The sequence below is a fragment of the Sabethes cyaneus genome, chromosome 1, assembly GCF_943734655.1.
Source record: "Sabethes cyaneus chromosome 1, idSabCyanKW18_F2, whole genome shotgun sequence".
NCBI classification, from domain to species: domain Eukaryota; kingdom Metazoa; phylum Arthropoda; class Insecta; order Diptera; family Culicidae; genus Sabethes; species Sabethes cyaneus.
Window position 1 is genome coordinate 66,531,292 of NC_071353.1, and position 22,140 is coordinate 66,553,431.

The 22,140-nt window shown below is 40.8% G+C and overlaps 2 protein-coding genes across 4 annotated transcripts in view; one reads left to right on the plus strand and one right to left on the minus strand.

Moving 5' to 3' along the window:
* Positions 1-22,140, minus strand: part of LOC128732850 (cadherin-87A) — a 473,132-nt gene that overhangs the window by 140,817 nt on the left and 310,175 nt on the right. For all 3 annotated transcript variants that reach the window (XM_053826265.1, XM_053826266.1, XM_053826264.1), the window contains one exon: positions 5,402-5,515. In XM_053826265.1, the coding sequence (XP_053682240.1) occupies positions 5,402-5,465 (64 nt within the window). In that variant the 5' untranslated portion in view covers positions 5,466-5,515. The remainder of the gene's footprint in view (positions 1-5,401; positions 5,516-22,140) is intronic.
* Positions 13,197-18,485, plus strand: LOC128745777 (uncharacterized). The gene has a single exon (XM_053842854.1). It carries the CDS (start codon positions 13,197-13,199, stop codon positions 18,483-18,485), a length of 5,289 nt encoding a protein of 1,762 aa, XP_053698829.1.

Here is a 22,140-nt window from a genome sequence, read left to right on the forward strand (position 1 = left end):
TTACTGATTCCCAAGGAGTGGAATCCAGCCAATACCCCGGAAGTAATGGTAATTGAGGAGTACTGATCAATTTGTAAGGCAAACTGGAGAAGAAGGATGGAACTTTGATAGAGTTTGGTTGGTAGAATTCTAAACAGTGCTGTGCTCGATGCTGCTCCGGCAAGACAGGCGGTTAGTGCCACAGGCTTGCAATCTACTACCATAAAAAATCAATAAGCAACGAGCGAAGAACTAGAACATTCAAATTGGAAAAATCGTAATAGATCATGATAATAACAGATAGATAGATGCGACAAAAATAGTAATACGCGATGATAGATGCGAAATAGAAGCGACAAAAATGAACTATGGACTGGAAACTCGGGACATAAAACTACCATAAAACTACTCTAAACGTCCAAGAGAACACTCGAGTATCCTCTGACGTATTGAACAACCGCATGGTCGACGTCGTCGCGCTGTTGAATGTATGTCAACGGAACGTACGCTCTACCAGAGCTATGCTAATACACAAGAGTTGGAACCAAAGACAAGTCTTGGTGCTACATTCTACACTTTGAACTTGATCTTCTGTTTTTTATTCGACAGACTTCGCCACCAGTTGTTAGAGTACCAGACAACTACGAAGCTGGTGCTACGATCCTATTGACTCTAACAAGCTCTTCTAGCATGCGACGAGCGGCTTGTTAAACCAGCGTTATACCTCAATGCCAATTGGGAAAAGCAGATGGTCCAATTGAAAATCAAGGACCGATTCTTCAACATAAGCATCATCAACGTGCACAGTTCTCACAACGGAGGTTTTGATGACAACAAAGAAGATTCTACACAATCTCGCTTGAGGGTCACCAAATCAAACCACGTTTCTATTGACTGCCGACACTTCTGAGACATCGTTGATGTCGGGATTTTGCCGTATCAAGATTTCCTCTCCACTGTACTCGGTTAGTTGTGCGTCTCGACACACGCAAGTCGACTTCAACCTGGTCGACCCATCTAGCAAATTGGTCCATTCTATTTCTGGTGGGGATCTTGAAGCAAACTAATTTCACTGCACAGTCATCATCGTTGCCACGTGGCGAGCTCTCCATAGTCTCCCAACTTTCATCAGGTGTATTGTAAGCGACAAACGCAGCCATACGTCAACGGCATCCACCTACCCACCACCAGGGGGCGGAAATTGATCAAAGCTAACATGGATTGCAGGTGGCGATAAAGAGACAAGAAAACGATAAGCGAGAACCAGTGGAGCCTTTACCGCGAAAAGGGCATAGGTCGTTGGACAAAAGATAGCCTGAGCCTTGTCTGAAGTCAAAGAGAATGGTACTGAAAAGCGAAATATAGTCGCACAACTGAGACAGTGAAGGCAAAACTAAACCAAAAGTCTGAGCTGTGTATGAAGCTATGTATCTTAGTGAAAGATAACTACAAATATTAAAAGTTTCAAAGGAAAACTAGAAAGACGTGCAAAAAGAAACGAACAACGAGTATGGCTATCAGAGAATTCTTCTAGCATATTCCTGACCATGATCGCTAAACAACTCCGAAGCTGAAGAAGCATCCCTGCCATCGACGCTGTCGCAGGTAAGCCGCGTCGTCGCCATCGCGCTTAACCGGAACCCTAAGTGTAGCCGCAGCCGGAACGCCAAGAGTAACCCATCGAACCCCGTGCCCCAAAGTCGCCGAGCTGACCGCAATTGGAAATTGAAACCCCCATAACACAAGGTAGAAGCTGAAGCAGCAGGTTTACAGGTATTTTCTAGACAATAAGTCGCGAACCAATCTGACTAGCGTTTTGTACATGATTAGCTTTGTGCGGCGGCCTATACTCCTTGATCGAAGCGCCTTGCGGAAGAACAAGTAGGCTCGAATGCGTCGTTCAATCTCCTTACTCGTCTTATTTACGGTGGTGACCACAGATCTCAAATGTATGAACTCATCAACCACTTTCAGCTCATTGCCGTCAATTGTCACTGTCCGTGGGTAGCGCACGTTGTTTTCTCTGGAGCCTTTTACTACCTATATTTACTACTATATATTTGTTGTTCGATGCATTGATTTGTAACCCAATCCTTCTAGCTTTCATTTGTAGTCTGGCGTAGATTGCCTCAGCCATCCCAAGATTTTTGGTAATGATGTCGAGGTCGTCTGCGAGGCTACCTTCCATCCACTCCACTACTTTTGCTGAAGATCGCTCCTCTCGTTTCTATGCCCGCTCGCCGGATCAGCCTACAAATTCTCTTCAGGTATAAGCATGCGTGGCTTGGCTCTTACTACTGATGATAGACGACGTAACAAAATCTAGGAGAGCGCCTTGTAGGGGGCATTGTCCAGCGTAATGCCGCGGAAATTACAGCAATCTAGCCGTTAGCCCTTTTTGTAGATGGGACAAACCACACCTTCCATCCACTACTCCGGAAGTTTCTTCTCGTCCCAAATCCTTGAAATTATCCAGTGAAGAGCCGTTGCTAGCGATTCTTGCCCGTTTTTGTAGAGTTCTTCCCAGAATCTGTCCTTTCCGGCGGCTCTATTGTTCTTCAGCTGACCGATTTTCGCCAGATCTCTTCGAAATCGGGAGCCGAGTCGTTTTTAGCGTTTGTAGGTATTCCTAGTTTAACTTCCGTTCTGTCTCCTTCTGTTATATCGCAATTGAGACGCACATTGAAGAACTGTTTCCATCTGTCGATCGCCTCGAGCTCGTTTGTGGCCAGGTTTCCCTGGTTCTCGTCCCTTCACATAGCAGGTTTCGAAGTATCTATAACGAGATTGGTTCACCATTCTCATTCAGACCGCTAACTTGTAATGACCAAAATGCTTCCGAAACTGTCTGTTATAAACAAAATTCAGTTCCAACATCAGTCTCGGTTACATCTTACGGTGCTGAAGCAGCCTGACATCTCCAAAAATGCCGAAAGACGACAAGCTGAACGAAGCCTATCTCGAGGACTGCTGGAACACCATCAAAACAGACATCAACAGCGCAACAGAGAACATCATAGTAATATATGCCGGATACAGTGAAAAAATAAAAACTAGAACCCACTCTAACAAGAACTTCGTGGCCAATTTTTTTCAACCTTTAATTATCGCATTAGAAAATCCAGTTTCGTTTTTTTTTGCATTTTTTATCGCATAAAAACTACTCTCACTATTGAACCCAATCACGCTCTTTATACTGCAGAAATTTTTATGTTATTCTGCTAGATTATTGCTTGAGAAATAAGCTTTACCTCTTCAAACAACATGAACGTCTGCCAAAATATAGTTCAGTATTTCGAAATTACTAGATACAGATACACTACAGTCAGATTACATTTAATGATTCAATTAGTTGTTTTCGAAATTTCGTGACCTTTGCTAAACTTGAGCTCAAAGCAGCAAGCAAAGGAGCAGCCTGCTGACGTACAGCGGAGATGATGACAAACCTTGAATCCTGCACGGCAACCGTGCACTCACGGTTCCGCAAATAGCCCGAAGCATTCGCTTCTTTAAATGCCATAGCAGCAAACCTCATTATTGCACCATTTTCAGCGAAGACTTTTTGCATGGTTCTCGTTTCATAGTGCAGTTCCGTGGATGGTGGACGACGTGACGAGCGGACGAGAAATACGGCAGCGAATCCTTTGCCGTCGGCGACACATGCCAACTTGGCGTGGAAGTGCCGAGCCGCAACAGAGAAGAACAGCACTACAACAATACCAATAATAAACCTGTCACTTTATTTTCTCAACATTTACTGCTTTCGCTTGGCTAGAAGTAAAGAATGGCAAACCAGGCGGCACGCCACTTGTACTGTCATTGCCATCGTTAGCTGCAAGTTCTGTCATTTGTTTCTTCCGTAAATCATAGGTGGTTTATACCCTTGGCTATTCAAGCGGAACGGGACAAGCTTGATTTTATTTCCGTGTTATACGGTTGGTGCAGGTATACAATAGAAACGTAGGAAAAAGTTTAAAGTATTGGAAATGAGCAGCATGTAAACGACATTAATCGTAACGAATAAAACACAACAGCCTATTCCATAATTGAAAACTTGTTTCTGGCTTCGCTAAACAATGCTCTATCAAATAAATACTTTTGGGAGAAAGTTTTGAAAATATTAAGTTTCGCATGACATTCAACATGGGTCATTGAATTAGTTGTTTTCGACTTACGTTTTATTCTCGGAGAGGACCAAATTATTCTAATAAAGAAATATGCTGCTCGAATTTGGCAACAAATGTGTGTCGTCTATCGAAACCGTACCAAAATCGAGACCCTTTTTTGATATGAAAAAATTGAATGTAAATGCGTTAGAAATTGAGTAAATATTATTAATCGATTGCAACCATTTTATGTTTGAAAAGTCCGTCAAGAGCTATCCGTCCGGTGCAAGTAAGTTTTTGGCAACCTGGGGTAAGCCGTAGTCCTACGGCAATAAAAATATTGCTCGAAACATACTATAACAGCAAACTTTTTTTCATGAACACGCTGAGGGCATCATTTTTGCGTCATTTAAAGCATGTATGTAACTGTAACTGTAACTGACTGATATTTAAGCATATTTTTGTAAGGGAAATATTTTGTGTTGCCAAAAACAGATACTTTTGTTGCCAAAATCGAGGCATGCCAAAATCGAACCATGCCAAATTCGAAATCCCACTGTATTATCAAATAATAAAAATTATAATGTCTCTCATAAATCATAACTATTGCTCTTGAAAATGGATGGGGAGATGGGATGGGATGAATCAAAATTGCAAACCATGAATAAAATACACTGCTGGCTTGCTCAAAAAACACCGTCAAACCATGCCACGATTTCCACTAGATAACAACTCACGTACACTTGGGTGCATTAGCCAAAACCTATAGGTACTCAGGCACTAATCGCCATCGATCCGGAATATTCCCACGGCAGTCGGCAGCTCCTGCAGAGTTAAACCAATTGCACGGATCTTTTTTCCCACTCACATCCGGCAAACTGCAATAGTCCGAAAAGGCAACAAGCCAAAACCAAGTGTCTCTTTTGCCTGTCGGAAACCGCTGCCACGAAGAAACGCCTTGCACCAAAATCTATGTTTCGGTAAGCCAGAGAAGATTTGCTCTCGGTACAGGATTGCGTCTTGTTCCCTTCACGGTTCAACGCTCCACTTGAGTTGGCACGTTTTCTTTACTAATACATTTCCTCTATCCTAGCAAGTCGTGGCCACCAACTGACTGCCAATAGTATATCGGCAATGACCTGGCCCGGCAACGAACTGTAGCAGCACGAAATTTAAGTTCATGGCGTAGTAAAGGCTACAGGGGCGCAATAAAATATCCTGTATCATAGAGAGTTGGAAAAATAGCCAACATCGAATGTGAACCAATTCTTGACTGGGCAAGACGAAGAAAGCAGCACATGTTCTCTTGTACTTACATGTCTCTAGCAGCAGCGCTATCGCAACGAATGGTATTAAAACTGTCCATCGCTGGGTAATCATTGCTGGGTGGCGCCTGTGGGTACGTGTCGGGCTCCAGAAGATTGGTAAAACTGAAATTGGAAACGAAGAGAAATAAAGAAGAATATTATTGCCACGCTGTTGAACTCCGGAAGTCTGCTGGTGCATCACACATAACTCTGAAGGCGAGGAAAAAGCAATTAGAAAGCACACGGTAAAGTTCCGGACGAAGAACTTGAAAGTTATTATGACAAAAGACTTGAGATGACTCCGTTTGTACAACCGACATCACAGCTGTAGGCAGTAATAAGATTTGACCGTAACTGATTGTCTGAACCGAAAGAAGACGGTGATAATTGTTGAAACATACTTTCAATTAGAGTAATGTTTCAGATAGGGAAAGATTCATAAGGTGCATAGTAGATGTTTGATTATAGCGTTAATTGACAAAAGTATAACTTATCTATCTATCACAGTATATCAAGTTTGCCTTTTGAACAAAGTTTGTTATAAGTTTGAATATGGGCGAAACTGTAAAATAGCTGGCAAAAAATACATTCTACATAACACAAAAAGGATCAAAAAGTAATGATTACAGTTTACTGGACAAAAAGCTTTCTAAGTATGATAATATAAAACAAATATTATCACTGGTTCACTATTTGATAGTCCTCGTTAAACAAATTAAGATTACATTTAACGAAATAAACTTTCTCTTTTGGGTGAGTAAGTGAACCCTTTGAACTGATCCGAATAAATTAGAAATTTCCGCGCTAAAGGATACCAGTGCAAATGTAGATATACAATCTTCAATTCTATGCAAAAATCAGAGGGGTTGTGTACTAGACACGACCGCATATATAGGTGACGCAGGACTACGAGTCTCTTTGTAGTGATAGTGACATGTATTCATGCTTGTAATCATTCGATTCTTCATGTATACATGCTATATGCAACATATATACATGCTACATGCGTTGTATGTAACATTTATCAAAGTAGTAACATTGCATACGTTCAATTCTCAAAAGATTGTGCATTTGAAAACAATTTAACAAAATCAAGAACACAAACTATTGCTTTCCTGCTACCTTACTGAAATTAAAGATTGTTTTTATTATCCATGGTTTCCCACGTTGAAGGGATTTTACCAATTCAATCCTATTTTATCAACAGCACATCTTTTCACTACACATCTAATGAAACGGCAAGCATGCGTATTCATACAGAGTCGTATTATAACCGAACACTACAGCTGTAGCACATTTTTCCAACACAGATATCAAGTTCGCCGAGATTTAATCGTCTCGCAGTAAAGAATTTGCGATCTGTTGGGGCAACGAACTTGTGTCATTTTTTGTGGCACACTTCCCTAACACAAACACAGACATCAAATTGGACTAGGTTTAATCGCGTTCGTTAGAAATCTGTTGGCACGAGGGGCTTTGTCACTCTCTCTGGCGTACTTCCCAAGCAAGGACATCAAAATGGTCTAGGTTGAACCGTGGAGTTAAGAAATCTTGTTGAAATGAGGGAACTTGGTCACTTGTTTTGGCTTACTTCCCAAGCACAGATATCAAATTGGTATAGGTTTAGATCATCGTAAAGAATCTTCCAACCAATCACGAAGCGAGAATTCTGGTGCAACATAGGTTCATTATTTTCAATTTTTCAATAGTTCAACATCAAGAATCCATACTTTTCTTCATTTGGGTCAATTCTTAGAAGATTTTCCGATCGATTGGTGTAAGAATATTGAAAATCGATTGGAAAACCGCTGAGCTATTAGCGCTCAAAACCTTTCATTTTTCGTGACGCTCGCATTTTTCGATTTTTTGGAATGACACCCTATCTCAAAACTTGCCGTAAGACGTAGTCCTACGTCAAAAGTAGAAGGGTTTGCGTCACGGAACATAAACGCAAATTTCGCTTAGGACTGCGCAGATAGGTACAGTGTCTCCCTTTAATGTTGGTTGGATGGACCTTTCAACAGTCTAAAAATAAAACTCTTTTTTAAATACACTCTTGGCTCAAGACGTTATTAAAACTTGTGGTTTTTCATTACCATCATTACCTAAATAGGGTAGAGGATCCATATTTCGCCAGAAGCCATATTTCGACAGTTGATGAATCCAAAGCCTTTTTGCATATTTTTGGTAGACTTAAAAGAAATTATTTGGCGAATTGGTAAAATTGATGTCCTCAATTTTACCAATTCGTCAAATAATTTATTTTTTTTATTTTTTTATTTTGCTTTGGGAAGGGTTTCGCATAGAAGCGAATAACAGCAATAGAAGCAGAACGCTCGCTGCATATAGCAGCTTTCATATGCTTTCGTGTGCATTCGTACATGTTCGTGTGTTTTCGCGGAAAAAAGTGACTCGCTACCGCCAGGTTCGCTAGTATCTGTAGAAAGTAGCATGTACGTGTTTGGATTTCTACTTCCACTTCTGTTCTGTGATTCAGAGCTATGTATTGGCAACATCCAATAAATAACATAGAACTAAATGTTAATTAGCGATCAGCATTCGTGCTACAGCCTCAGGCTAAAAATATTTGAACAAAAAATAAAATATTTGTTTGCAAATGAACCCAAAATTTATGCAAAGATAAGTGGAAGACGCGTACATTAATTTATATTTGTTGTGTCGTTATTAAAAAAAATGGATTAAAGGATTCAGTGCACCTACCCCACATACTACTATGAGTCCTATTTTAACATACTATGAACCCGGAAGTCCCGGAAGATATCAACCGGCAGCCTTTTACGGATGATATATTAGCATTGACACAGTTTGTTGCTTCTATCTCAAATCAGCAAAAACGTTCACGGCTGCTTCACGTTTATTATCTTGCACAATGTAAACGTATTTGTTTACAATAGCGAGCCACCGCGCGCCAGTCTGCTTCGCAAGCTCAGCAAGAGCGGTTCTAGTATCGACTGGCCCTTGGCAGTTGCTGAAATTTGCAGTGTTTTAGTGCCTATTTAATATCTAAAAGTGTCTAAAATGTAATTTAGTGTATTTATCATGTAATCCAGGGTGGAGTTGCAGTGCTAAATGGATCTAAGGGCCTGAAATAAAGAATTTCAAACAGTAATTTTAATATTTCTCGTGGGTGAGCGTCTTTTTTGGATCGCTTTGACGACGAAGATGTGTTACGTATACGTGTGTGTGTGAAGCGAATGACGCGAGCGGTTGCGTATTGTATTTTGCATTATGTTTTCTTTCGTTGCGAGAGTTAGAAAAAAGGAAAGTATAGTGTAACTATTCATATTGGATCAGCGGTACTGGTAAGCAAAATATCCATATTAATTTCACCTTCCATCACAAGTACCTATATGTTTTTATATTATTGAAAATTACTAAATACATACTAAATATTGATAATATCGGTACAAGCGAGAACATAACAACATCTGCATATTGCAACAACAAAGCAAGGGAAATCCGGCCTGGGGTTTCCGGTAAGATACGAAATAAATAAAAATATCAATCAATAAAACGACGACAAATACAAAATCATACAATCAAAAATAAAACAACATAATTAAAAAAAAAGCGGAATCACAAAATATAAAACACAAGTTCTTATTCAACATCATAACAATAATACTGACAAATACACACCAAACAATACTAAATACTTGAAAGAACAACCATAAAAGGAAAACCCCAATCTACATCCGGTAGACAAAACAGACTAAAAATGAAAGTGTGCATTAAATCATTGATCAAGCATTGATTAATCACTGCGAATTAATCAACAAACAAATGAACAAAACAGACACTGAGGAAGCCTGCAAGTCGTAGGCGAAATACGTTTCTGTCATTGAATAAAATACACATAGTAGAATTAAATTGGATAAGTTTTCTTATTTTTTATTTTTAAATGAACAAAGCAAACCTAAACGAAATAGATACCAAGCACTTCAAGCTGATTTTGTTAACAATAAAATGAAATTTTTTCAGACTATTGGGGCGATAGTAACAGAAGATCCGATAATGAAGCGGAGTACATCATAAAGTACGAGAAATGCAAATAACACTGTTAAACAAATTAACAATAGACAATTAATAAGTAAACTGAATATTATAAAATTAGGTTATCTATAAAAATGTATGTATTCATTTACATGTACATGAATTTATGAGTACATAATAACCATATAATTTTAAGATATATATAAAACAAAGAAACCTAAACAATAATGAGAAATACGGAAATAAAATTAATTATACATATGAAAACCAGTTAAGAATATATGCAAAATAAATAAAAAATTGAAAAATACAATTATAAAAAGACAGAAAAGTATTTGTAAGAATAGAACAATAATAACCAAATCTCTCCCCAAGGTTGTTTTTTTTTGTAGATTAGTGCTTAGCTCAAGTGGAGTGGAAAGGGAGGGATTGGCCCTAGAGGACTACAAAAGGGGAAGTTACTTAGCGGGATGTAGGTAAAACTCAAACATGAAGGTATGACCTTGAACTATTATCAGAATATTATTATAACGTTACTATATACTATAATATAAATATCATTGCCATGAACAGCATAATTGTGGAAGGCTGGATGATGGAGTGGATTGCCAACCGGAGTCCTTAAGGTCTGAAACAGTTATGTAAGTTCTTCTTCTCACAAACAAGCCATCACGTGGGTTAAAGCTGGTACAGCGAAATTGATTATTACATGGAAGGATCCTAATGTTGGAAGGAACATCTTAAAACCCCGGAATGCGCACAAGTGTCTCTGCTTGTGGGTCCGCCCAACCCCTTTTGGTCCTTCTATAACAGCATTAGTGTGATATTCATTTGATAATCAAATTTGGATCTACTGTAAGTCTACCCACATACACTGGCAAGTCCTTGAAATGATGGTGGATTTCCTCCTTACTACTACCTCACTACTACTACTACAATAGCGAGCCACCGCGCGCTTTCTAAATGTCACACAGTCACGGCCTCAACGGTAGGTGCAAAGATATGTATGAAGGTGTTGTTCTGGACAAGTCCAACGAGGTGGGTGGCAATCGGGGAAACGTTCCGGCCTTTATTCTTTTTACCAATGAAATCCGTAGGTTAACATCAAGCTACACAGATTTAAACACATTAGGTACCTGTTTCAATAAAATAACGAGATGTAAAAAATTATAGAGATCTAACATGCGCAAAGAGCATGTTCTAATGTGTTTGAAATAATTATACACGATGCCCTATTTACAAGCTGTAAACACTACGTCTCACTAGGCAAACATGGATTCTATCCCAAACGCTCGACTACAACAAATCTTATACAATTTACTGCAATATGCTTACAAACCATGAGCCTAGGTGCCCAGATTGATACGGTTTATTCGGATTTGAAAACTGCTTTCGATTGGGTTGACCATAGCACATTACTGGCGAAATTGGAGAAACTTGGAGTTAATTCTGCGCTTGTGCGATGGTTTCGATCCTGCCTGTTAAATCGAATGCTATGTGTGAGGATTGGCAATCAACAATCTGAATGTTTTTCGAATCTTTCCGGTATTCCGCAGGGCAGCAATATAGGACCGCTGCTCTTCATGCTGTTTATTAACAATATATCAGCCTTGATTCCAGACGTTTACCACTTGCTATTTGCAGATGATATCAAATTGTTTAGGATTGCCAGGAGTACCGCAGACTGTTTAGAACTCCAGAGTTTAGTAGACATTTTCATGCAGTGGTGTTCCAGAAATCTACTTACTGTTAGTATCGAGAAGTGCTGTGTGATTTCATTTCACCGAAAATCCAGCCCAGTGATATTTAATTACACAAGGTGTGGTCAAGCAGGTGCTAGAGTAAACCTGGTTCGTGATTTGGATGTAACCTTGCATACCCCGCTTACATTTGGCCCACATTACAATGAAATAATCGCCAAGACGAATCGGCAACTTGGATTTATGTTTAAGATAGCTGAGGAATTTCGCGATCCTGTGTGCCTTCGATCGCTTTGTTGTTGCCTTGTGCGATCTCTTCTTGAGACCAACTCGGTCGTTTGGTATCCTTTTAAGGGGGCATAGTATTTTTTACACCATATTTTTTGCCTTATTTCAAATATTTTTTTCTCGATAACGCGAAAAGCGAATCGATTCGGGTTTATTGCTTGCTAAACATTGCACTTTATACTTATATTTGCACCTCTTCCCCTCTCCCCTACGCCTCCTTGAACATGATCATTCGAAAAAAACATGATTTGCGGTACCATGGATTGGCGCTGGGGGGCTTATCCGAATTGAAAAATTTCAAAACGACATGAAAGAATATTAAATTATCTCGTGTTTGACCCACCTGTTTGGTAACTCTATATATATATCCGAACGCACGCAGCCAAAATCGATCAATCAATAAGCGAGAGGGAGCTAGTTGGAGTGACCGGAGCACGTCCATAACTAAGCAGCCGCTAACGCTATCGTCATATCTCAGGAGGGTGGATGCTGCATGATCGAATCTGATCAGAGGGAGGTCAGTCGCTTCCCATTAACGGTCGAAATCGGACGCTAGAGGTCGATCCTCCGTCCCAAGCAATTAAACCTTTGTTAACTTAGATTAAGCCAATTACCTAGTTATTAATATACAATCGTTAAGTAAAGACAGTGTGTTTCCGTAACTACTCGGTGTTTTAAATCAATTTCGGTGGTGACATCCAAGGCACGATCCAGGGACGGATCAACGGAAGGAAATCCGGTTGCAAGGAATAACCGGCTTATTCTCCATACACTCAACATCGGCTATCGAAGGCCAGACGAAGGACCAGCCACATCCCCAACATAGCTGGTCCTTCGAGCCGGATTGGTTTCAAGGACTCGGAGGACGATTGTAGGACACAATCAACGGCAGCGCTTTCGGAAACGGGAACAATCACTGGACGGTTATTTCGGCAACCCACGCCACGTTGTATAGTAGCCATTGCTAAGGGAAGCAATTGGGCTATTGTACTATTCATCCATTATACTGCAACGACGCCATCGCCAAACTGCAGCGGCGCCTTTGTTCTACTGAACCGACGCCATCGCAGAACTAAAGGGACGCGCAGGTTGCGCAACCAGGACATCGCATCGGATCGCATCGGTAGAGTCACCGGTGGTGCTCTACGGCCTGTCAGGTTAGTAAGGAGCATAGTCTATGTCCAGCCGATGGACAATTTATTTCGTGATTCTAACACCGATTCTTGTATCCTCGTGTCCACAACCTCAATTATTGCACTGGTGCTCCAACTGGTGTAAATTGCATGCTTGCATGGATGCATGCTTAATCAACGTTTTCGGAGCGAAATTGAAGGCGATTTGGTGAATCGCAGATCGCATAGGAAGCTGATAGCTGGGCAACGTTCAACAATCAGTTTTTCCAGGTAAAATTACATTTTGGTATATGCCCGGCCGTTGCTGGATTTTGGATACTACCGTTAAAATAAAATTTCCTCTTCGACAACGTGACATCAATTTTTTTGGAACGGAGCCCTGACTTGCTTAGCTGATAAATTTGTTCGGAGGAATTCATTGAGGCGGTTTTGAGTTCCTGTAAAGGTGTTACATTTTCATACTGCAGCGAGTTTGGTTATTGTTATTTCGGTTTACAAGACTGGTCAACACGGACATCATCCAACGGGTTGATCAGCACATCATTTTGTCGACGGTGCAGTTGTTAGTTTCTCAGGTAGGCTGACACAGTATATGTCTAGCCGAGGTTAGACATTTTTCGGAGTACTACATCCAATTACCTTTTCCTGCAAATTCACACGAGTACAATCATGCCGCCTGCTGCTTCAACATCTGCGAAAAAGACGCCATCCCTGAAGTCGTTACAAACTAAATTGCGAGGTCTTCAAACATCGCTTTCCAACATTTCCAAATTCGTGCAAACTGTTGATGAAACTACTACGGCTAGCCAGGCAGTAGTTCGTCTTGATCGTCTAGATGAACTATGGGAAAAAACTGGCGACGTTATGAATGAGATAGAAACTCACGAGGACTACGAGGCAGAAGCAGACTCACTCACCAAGGACAGAATAGCTTTCGAAGATCGCTACTACGAGATGAAGGCTTTCTTAGTGGACAAGATCAAAGAGCTTCAAGATCCGGGTACACTGGAACAATCTGTCAGGGGCACCGAAACTACAATGGTAGCATCAGGGGATCACGTGCGGCTCCCGCAAATAAAATTGCAGAGTTTTGGTGGCAACATCGATGAATGGCTCAGCTTTCGAGATTTGTTCACCTCGTTAATCCATCGGAAGGCAGACCTATCGGAAGTGGAAAAACTGCACTACCTTAAGGGCTGTCTAGAGGGAGAAGCCAAGGCATTAATTGATCCATTGAAATTAACCAAGGGAAATTATTCGATTGCATGGGACACGTTATTGAAGCGGTATAATAATAGCAAATTGCTCAAGCGAAGGCAAGTGCAAGCGCTTTTCAAATTACCCGTTGTGGTAAGGGAATCAGCAACGGAACTGCATAAGCTGCTGGAAGGATTTGAGAGGGCCACTCAAACCTTGGATCAAGTTGTCGAGCTTGCAGACTATAAGGATTTATTATTGATCGAAATTCTAAGCTCTAGGCTGGATGCCTACACCCGAAGGGGGTGGGAAGAGTTGTCGTCTACTAAGGAAAGTGACACACTCAAGGATTTAACAGAGTTTCTTCACCGTAGGTTACGGATAATTGAATCTATGCCTGCTAAAGGCTCAGATACGAAACCGGAACAAGCTCACAGGAACAAGGCGTTCACTACACGAGCTAGCCATAATGCGGTACAATCTTCTACTGCGAAATGTTACGCATGTTTGGAGAACCATTGGCTACCTTCGTGTCCGAAATTTCAGCGAATGACAGTGGCCGGTAGGGAATCATTGCTTCGAACGCATTCACTCTGCAGGAACTGCTTCAGAAAGGGCCACCAGTCAAAGGATTGTTCTTCGAAATACTCGTGCAAAAGGTGCAAGGGCCGGCACCATACTATGGTTTGTTTCAAGACGGAACCGGATAGCAACAACAGAATGGCTTCAATGGAAGGGGCATCTGCGTCCCCACTACAAGGGGATAATACTGAAGTAACCACGAAAATGGATTCAAATATTGCTGATAGGCAAGTAAGGTCAGCCAACATAGCGCAAAAACATTCGTCAAGGGTCTTGTTAGCTACTGCGGTAGTTATCATCGAGGATGATGAAGGTACAAGTCACACGGCACGCGCTTTGCTGGACTCAGGGTCAGAATGCAACTTTGTTTCGGAAAGGTTGTGTAAGCAAATGAGCATCACTAAGGAAAGGGTTGATGTCTCTGTTGTTGGAATTGGCGTTACTTCGGCCAGGGTGAAACATATGATCCGCGCCAACATTAAGTCACGGAATACTTTATTCTCTCAGGTTATGAGTTTGCTTGTATTACCAAAGGTTACAGCGAATCTGCCTACTACATCGGTGCAGGCTACGGGATGGGATATCCCACAAGGTATTAAGCTTGCGGATCCAACATTCTTTCTGTCGAACTGTGTGGACTTAGTACTAGGAATTCAATCATTCTTCGGCTTTTTTCAAACTGGCAAGGCTATTTCCCTAGGCGAGGGATTGCCACTTCTCACCGACTCAGTCTTTGGTTGGATAGTGTCAGGAGAAGTAACGTCATTACCCAGGTCATCGCAAATCACCTGTAATGTAGCAGCATCGGTTAATTTAGAAAAGATAATGGAAAGGTTTTGGTCTTGCGAGGAAGTGGAAGACACACGGAATTATTCCCCAGAAGAAACACGCTGCGAGGAACATTTTAGGACTACTGTACAACGAGACTCAAACGGGCGATACACTGTGTCTCTACCAATAAAGGAAAACATTCTGGCACAGTTAGGTGAATCGAGGGAGATAGCACTCAAACGATTTTTTGGATTGGAACGACGATTGGCTCGAAACGAGAATCTACGAAAACAGTACCATGATTTCATGGCAGAATATCTGGCACTGTCTCATATGCGTCAGGTTGACAACGACAGCACGACAGTTAAAAGATGTTACTTGCCGCATCACCCGGTTGTGAAAGAGGATAGCACCACTACGAAGGTTCGAGTGGTCTTTGACGCTTCGTGCCAGACTTCCACTGCGCTTTCCGTTAATGATGCTCTACTGGTGGGACCGGTCATCCAACAGGATCTTCGGTCAATTATACTTCGGTGCAGGACCCGTCAAATTATGCTCGTTGCGGATGTCGAAAAAATGTTTCGACAAATAAAAATTAATCCTGCCGACGCTCCGCTTCAGAGTATTTTGTGGCGATTTCGGGAAACAGACGAGGTGGAAACTTACGAACTAATGACGGTTACGTATGGGACGAAACCCGCACCATTTCTAGCCACGCGAACGTTGAAGCAGCTTGCATTGGATGAAGCGCTTCGTTGGCCGTTAGCAGCAAAGGTGATCGAAAACGATGTATATATGGACGATGTGATTACTGGGGCAAATGACATCGCAACAGCTATAGACTTGAGGGTGCAACTGGATGCAATGATGGAAAGCGGCGGATTTAGATTGAGGAAATGGGCCTCGAACTGTACGGCAGTATTAAAGGATATCTCACAAGACAATTTAGCGCTCCCAGCTAATGGTATAAACTGGGATCAGGATTCTACAGTAAAGGCTTTAGGTTTAACATGGCTACCGAAAACAGATTTGTTAAAATTTCGTTTCAATATCGCTAACCTATGTCCTGAACCAGCATTAACAAAACGGAAGGTTCTTTCAATTATTGCTTCATTGTTTGATCCTTTAGGGCTCTTAGGTGCAACTATTACGTTGGCCAAAATTTTCATGCAACGGCTGTGGAGTGCAAGAAACGAAAACGGACATCCATTGGAGTGGGATTCTCCTCTGCCGGAGTTGCTGGACGCAGATTGGCGAAACTTTTATCACCAGCTCTCATTGCTAAACGATATTCGCATTCCGCGCTGTGTGATTGCGCCAAATGCAGAATCAGTCCAGATTCATTGTTTTTCTGACGCTTCGGAACGAGCGTATGGCGGTTGTCTATATGTAAGGACTATAGATACAAACAAGCAGGTCACAGTTAAACTTCTTACCGCCAAGTCTAAAGTGGCACCACTGAAGACACAATCCTTACCGCGACTCGAATTATGCGGTGCCAAGCTAACGGCGCAACTATGGGAGAAGGTTGCGGAATCAATTGGAGCAAATTATGAAGTGCACTTTTGGACGGATTCTACGTGTGTTTTACGGTGGATTCGAGCTTCCCCGAGCAGCTGGGTGACTTATATAGCTAATCGGGTGTCGAAATTTCAGGCTATAACGGAAAATCATATTTGGCATCATGTACCGGGATTGTGTAATCCCGCAGATTTAATTTCCCGTGGCGTCACTCCAGACGTACTAATTCGAAGCAGTTTGTGGTGGGAAGGGCCGGACTGGCTGAAGGAGGAGAAGAATCAATGGCCTCAGTGGCAGGAGGATCATTCGGAAGAAGCTCTGATAGAGAGACGGCATACAGTAGCTTCCGCTGTAGTAAATGAGTACAGCTTCATTAACGAATACATTGCCAAATTTTCATCGTACACTAAACTTTTGCGAATAACTGCATACTGCCTACGATGGAAAAATAATTGTCAAATCCCTAAGGAAAAGGTGCAGCAAGGGTTTCTAACATCGGCGGAACTACGAGAAGCGGAATTTATCATAGTTCGGAAGGTTCAACAGGAAGTTTTCGCTGAGGATATAAAACGGTTATCAAAGGGTGAAGCCGTTTCACGCCACTCGTTACTAAGGTGGTTTAATCCAAGGATAGCGGAAAATGGTATATTACGCGTAGGTGGAAGGTTGGGTCATTCGCAAGAGTCGTCAGATGCGAAGCATCCAATGGTGTTGCCAGCGAAACATGTATTAACAGAATTGATACTCCAGCATTATCATCACAGTCTTTTGCACGCCGGACTACAATTACTATTGGCTACGGTTAGGCAACGTTTTTGGCCATTGGGCGGTCGAAACGTGGCGAGGAAAATTATACATCGGTGTCAAAGGTGCTTTCGTGCAAACCCAAGGGCTATCAGGCAGCAAATGGGTGAACTGCCGGCAGCGCGAGTAACAGTTTCAAGACCATTTGTGAAATGCGGAGTGGACTATTTTGGTCCTGTTTACATTCGAGCGGGAAGACGACAAACTGCAATAAAAACTTATGTAGCGATATTTGTTTGCATGAGCACCAAGGCGGTACACATGGAACATGTGTCCGACCTATCAACAGAACGGTTCCTACAGGCACTGCGCAGATTTTTCGCCAGACGGGGCAGGTCATCGGACATGTATTCCGACAACGGGACCAATTTTGTAGGGGCTAGGAACCAACTACGAGAACTATTTGCGCTGCTAAAGGATTCTCAACATCAACAAGCTGTGGCCAGGGAGTGCTCGTCGAAAGGCATTCAATGGCATTTCAACCCGCCATCAGCCCCGCATTTTGGAGGGCTGTGGGAGGCGGCCGTTCGTTCTACAAAATACCATCTACTACGGGTCCTAGGCGGGAATCCGGTGTCAGCTGAGGATTTTGTAACGTTGTTGGTGCAGGTGGAAGCATGCCTAAACTCTAGGCCACTAACGCCAATGTCTGATGATCCGTTGGACTTGCGACCATTGACACCAGCACATTTTTTGACTGGTGAATCTCTTCAAGCCGTCCCGGAACCAGATTACAGTACTGTCCCGTTGAATCGTCTCAGCCATTGGCAATTAGTCCAGCGTCAGTTGCAAGACTTTTGGAAACGTTGGAAAACGGAATATTTGGCACAGCTTCAGAGCCGAACGAAAAATTGGGAGCTGCCAGTGAAGGTGGAAGTTGGTCGACTGGTGGTTATTATGGAGGCTAATCAGCCGCCAATGCGATGGAAGCTGGGACGAATCCACGAACTACATCCAGGAACAGATGAGGTCGTCAGAGTCGTCACAATCAAAACTGTTACAGGTTATCTCACGCGACCTGTTGAGAAACTTTGCTTTCTACCTCAGGTTGAGAGTACAACGGAGTCGGAGTCAAGCCAGTAATCGTTCCAATGCAATAATGTCATCCAGTGCGTCGAAGAGAATACTCTCACTCCTTTTCTTTCAGAAGTCTAACTACTTCAGGGCGGGTGAAGATGTTTGGTAACTCTATATATATATCCGAACGCACGCAGCCAAAATCGATCAATCAATAAGCGAGAGGGAGCTAGTTGGAGTGACCGGAGCACGTCCATAACTAAGCAGCCGCTAACGCTATCGTCATATCTCAGGAGGGTGGATGCTGCATGATCGAATCTGATCAGAGGGAGGTCAGTCGCTTCCCATTAACGGTCGAAATCGGACGCTAGAGGTCGATCCTCCGTCCCAAGCAATTAAACCTTTGTTAACTTAGATTAAGCCAATTACCTAGTTATTAATATACAATCGTTAAGTAAAGACAGTGTGTTTCCGTAACTACTCGGTGTTTTAAATCAATTTCGGTGGTGACATCCAAGGCACGATCCAGGGACGGATCAACGGAAGGAAATCCGGTTGCAAGGAATAACCGGCTTATTCTCCATACACTCAACATCGGCTATCGAAGGCCAGACGAAGGACCAGCCACATCCCCAACACCACCCTTTTTTTGAAATTCGAACGCATAACAAAATGGCGGACATTCAAACATAAAAAGTAAGGTTTTTAGCCGAAAAAATTGGCTTTAAACATTTCTAAAAAATACAAAAATTGTAATATCGAAAAAAGGATGGGTCAAACACTAGATAATTTTGTTGGCTTTGAAACAAAAAAAGAATCATGAGAATTGCTTCAGCCGTTCTTGAGATATTTATGGTACCGACTTTCAAAACCTGGTTTCGAGAAAAACGACGTTGAAGTTTTTATTCGCTGTGTAATCGCTGCAGACATGCGCGGTATAAATAGCTGTAACTTTGTCAATTTTTGGAATTAATCGAAGTGACTTGAAACACATATGGTCAAAATGTTAATCTTTCGAAATAATCAATAAAAAAATTTCGATTTTTTTAAATTGAAAAAGTACTATGCCCCCTTAATGCTAATTATATTTCAAGAATAGAAGCCGTGCAGCGGAAATTCGTGCGATATGCTTTACGTTTCCTCCCATGGCGTAATCGATTCCAGCTACCAGCATACACCGAGCGCTGTCAGCTTCTTGGAATACAGACTCTGGAACGTAGACGATTCGAAGCGCAAGCTGTGTTTGTGGCAAAAGTTTTGTCCGGCGAAATTGATGCTTCGAGTATTTTGCAGCAGCTAAACTTGTACGCACCGGAAAGACCATTGAGGCCCAGGAATCTTTTGTTTTTACCCCCATCGAAGTGTATCGTACGGACAACATGAACCTATCCGCTATATGTCGGCAAGTTTCAACGCAGTTGCTGACTTATTTGATTTCAACACTACCACTTTAGCGTTTAAGTTACGGCGTCGTAGATAACTGTGCTCTTTGTGTTTGTGTATTGTTAGTTTTATCATTTAGGCAACCACTTTGTTAGACGATATTTTTTACAACAAATAAACAAATAAACAATAAACAAGTAATTATAGAGCTATCCCGATCAAATGAAAATATCAAATTAATAACAGGATGAGTTCTAAATAACAAGTATTTTATAACAAAATCTCCTATGTGTTTTGTTATAAACTTGGTCTCGTTAGTAGTTAAAATAACAAAAATTGTAACAAAATCCGCTCTAGGCATATCACAATTATATCAATTTATGATATAATTTGATCAAGTTTATTTCAAGATGAGTTATAAAAACCAGTATTCGGCCTTGCTTTTTAACCAAAATGTAACAAACCGTGTTATAAGTAGCAGAACGTAAGTAGCAGAACGAGATAGATTCTTTGTAAAACATTTCGTGTGTCGCTAGTTTTGCTATCACATTTTTAACACACTTTGATAGAAATATCAACTGGAGCTACAATTCTGTTATATTTTTGTTAGAATCATCTGATCGGGTATTTGTGACATGTAACTTAATCAACAAACCTTACTCAATAAAATATGTAAAGTCTGACTTAAAATGAATCTGGACGCCCCTCGTGCATCACGAGCACACCTCTTGTGGTAGGAACTGGAACCATTTGACATAATTTTGTTTATATGTTTATGAAAAACAACCGGTGAATTTTCCTCAAAACATTCCACCACGTTGTAGAGCAGTACAGAATGGAACTCTAGCAACTTAAAAAATCTTACAGAAACACCTGGAGTACCCAGAGAGCTTTAGTTAACAGTTGACTAAAGTGTAAAAACCCGATTTAATCCACCTAGTGGTGAAAGGAACCTTTGTTATACGGTCTTACTTGCTATTTGAGATAGAAATCGACACGTCTTCGGAACATAATTCATCTATTGGTTAACGTTGCGTGGTGCGTTGGTTTTCATAAAATTTTTGGAAATTGAATAAGTTTACAAAATTTAAACAAAATAGCAGCACCTATAAATTTTGATAGATCCTTTTTCATGAAATTACTGAGTAAGGGTAAGCTGGTTGTTACTAATTTGAGTAAGTGCAAGTAAAAGCAAGTTATAAGAGGAAATATTATTCTTTAACATATACATTGCGTAGTAAAAGTCTAGTTCATAGGTTTTTGAACTACGCATAAATTTCTGTAACGCCATTATTTTTGATTGACATCAATAAAGTTTTCTTGAATAAATTTCATCAATTTCTATTAACCTTCGATTACTCACGCTGTACAACACGCATTTTGTACAACACGTGTAGGTTTTTGAATGCCATATTGTTATAAAGTTACAAATCTCTGTATAACTAACGTATATTCTTCAATTACCTTGTTATGAGCAAAATGTCATAATTATTCAATGCATTAATACTTTAAATTGTTGGGCAAATAGATCAGCATAAACTGACATCACAGAAACGAAGCAATCAGCATGTGAGTTGTACCACGATTAGCCCTGGAAGTTTCTCTCGTTTCTTCATATGTAAAAATGGTGTCTGTATGCAGCAACACAATCAGCAAATATAAAATGTTTAAAATGTATCTGTTGGTAGTCGGGGTCAAAATTAAGGCATTTTTTTTTAATCAAAGTTCTACAGTATCTAAACAAACAAACATAGAGGTATACTATATTCATCAAAGTTGTGTATTTTTACTATTTATACAATTTTGTAATACATGAAAAAGGAATACAACAATTACAAAAAGAGCTAAAATAGAAAAAACTGATCTTACAAATTCATATACAATAAATAAGATTTTTCTCTCTTCGCTTAATAGATAGAAGGTTACTGTATTCAACAAAATTTCTTGTAATAATATGTTCTAAAACTTTGCAGAACACATCAATGTGTTATATTGAAACTGAAGAAAAATAATTTTTTTATTTCACTTTTAGGGGGATTAATCAAAATTTAAATTACACCAGACGATAGAACTTTCAATTTTAAGAAATTCTTCCAAAGGTTCCATAAACTTAAAACCAAGTTTTCCCAGTCAAAATTCTAATGCGCATGTCTTTTTGGCTTTGGGCCATTGTGCGCGCGAGTAACCGAATTACAAAAGTCGGCGCAAGTGTTGGAGGGTTAATATCTTTTGATCGGCAAAACCGATTCTTCTGAAATTTTGCAGATATATTTGTAGCATTAAAATCTCTAATTTGATGCCAAAATAATTCAAATTAGATAAATCATCTTAGATGAAA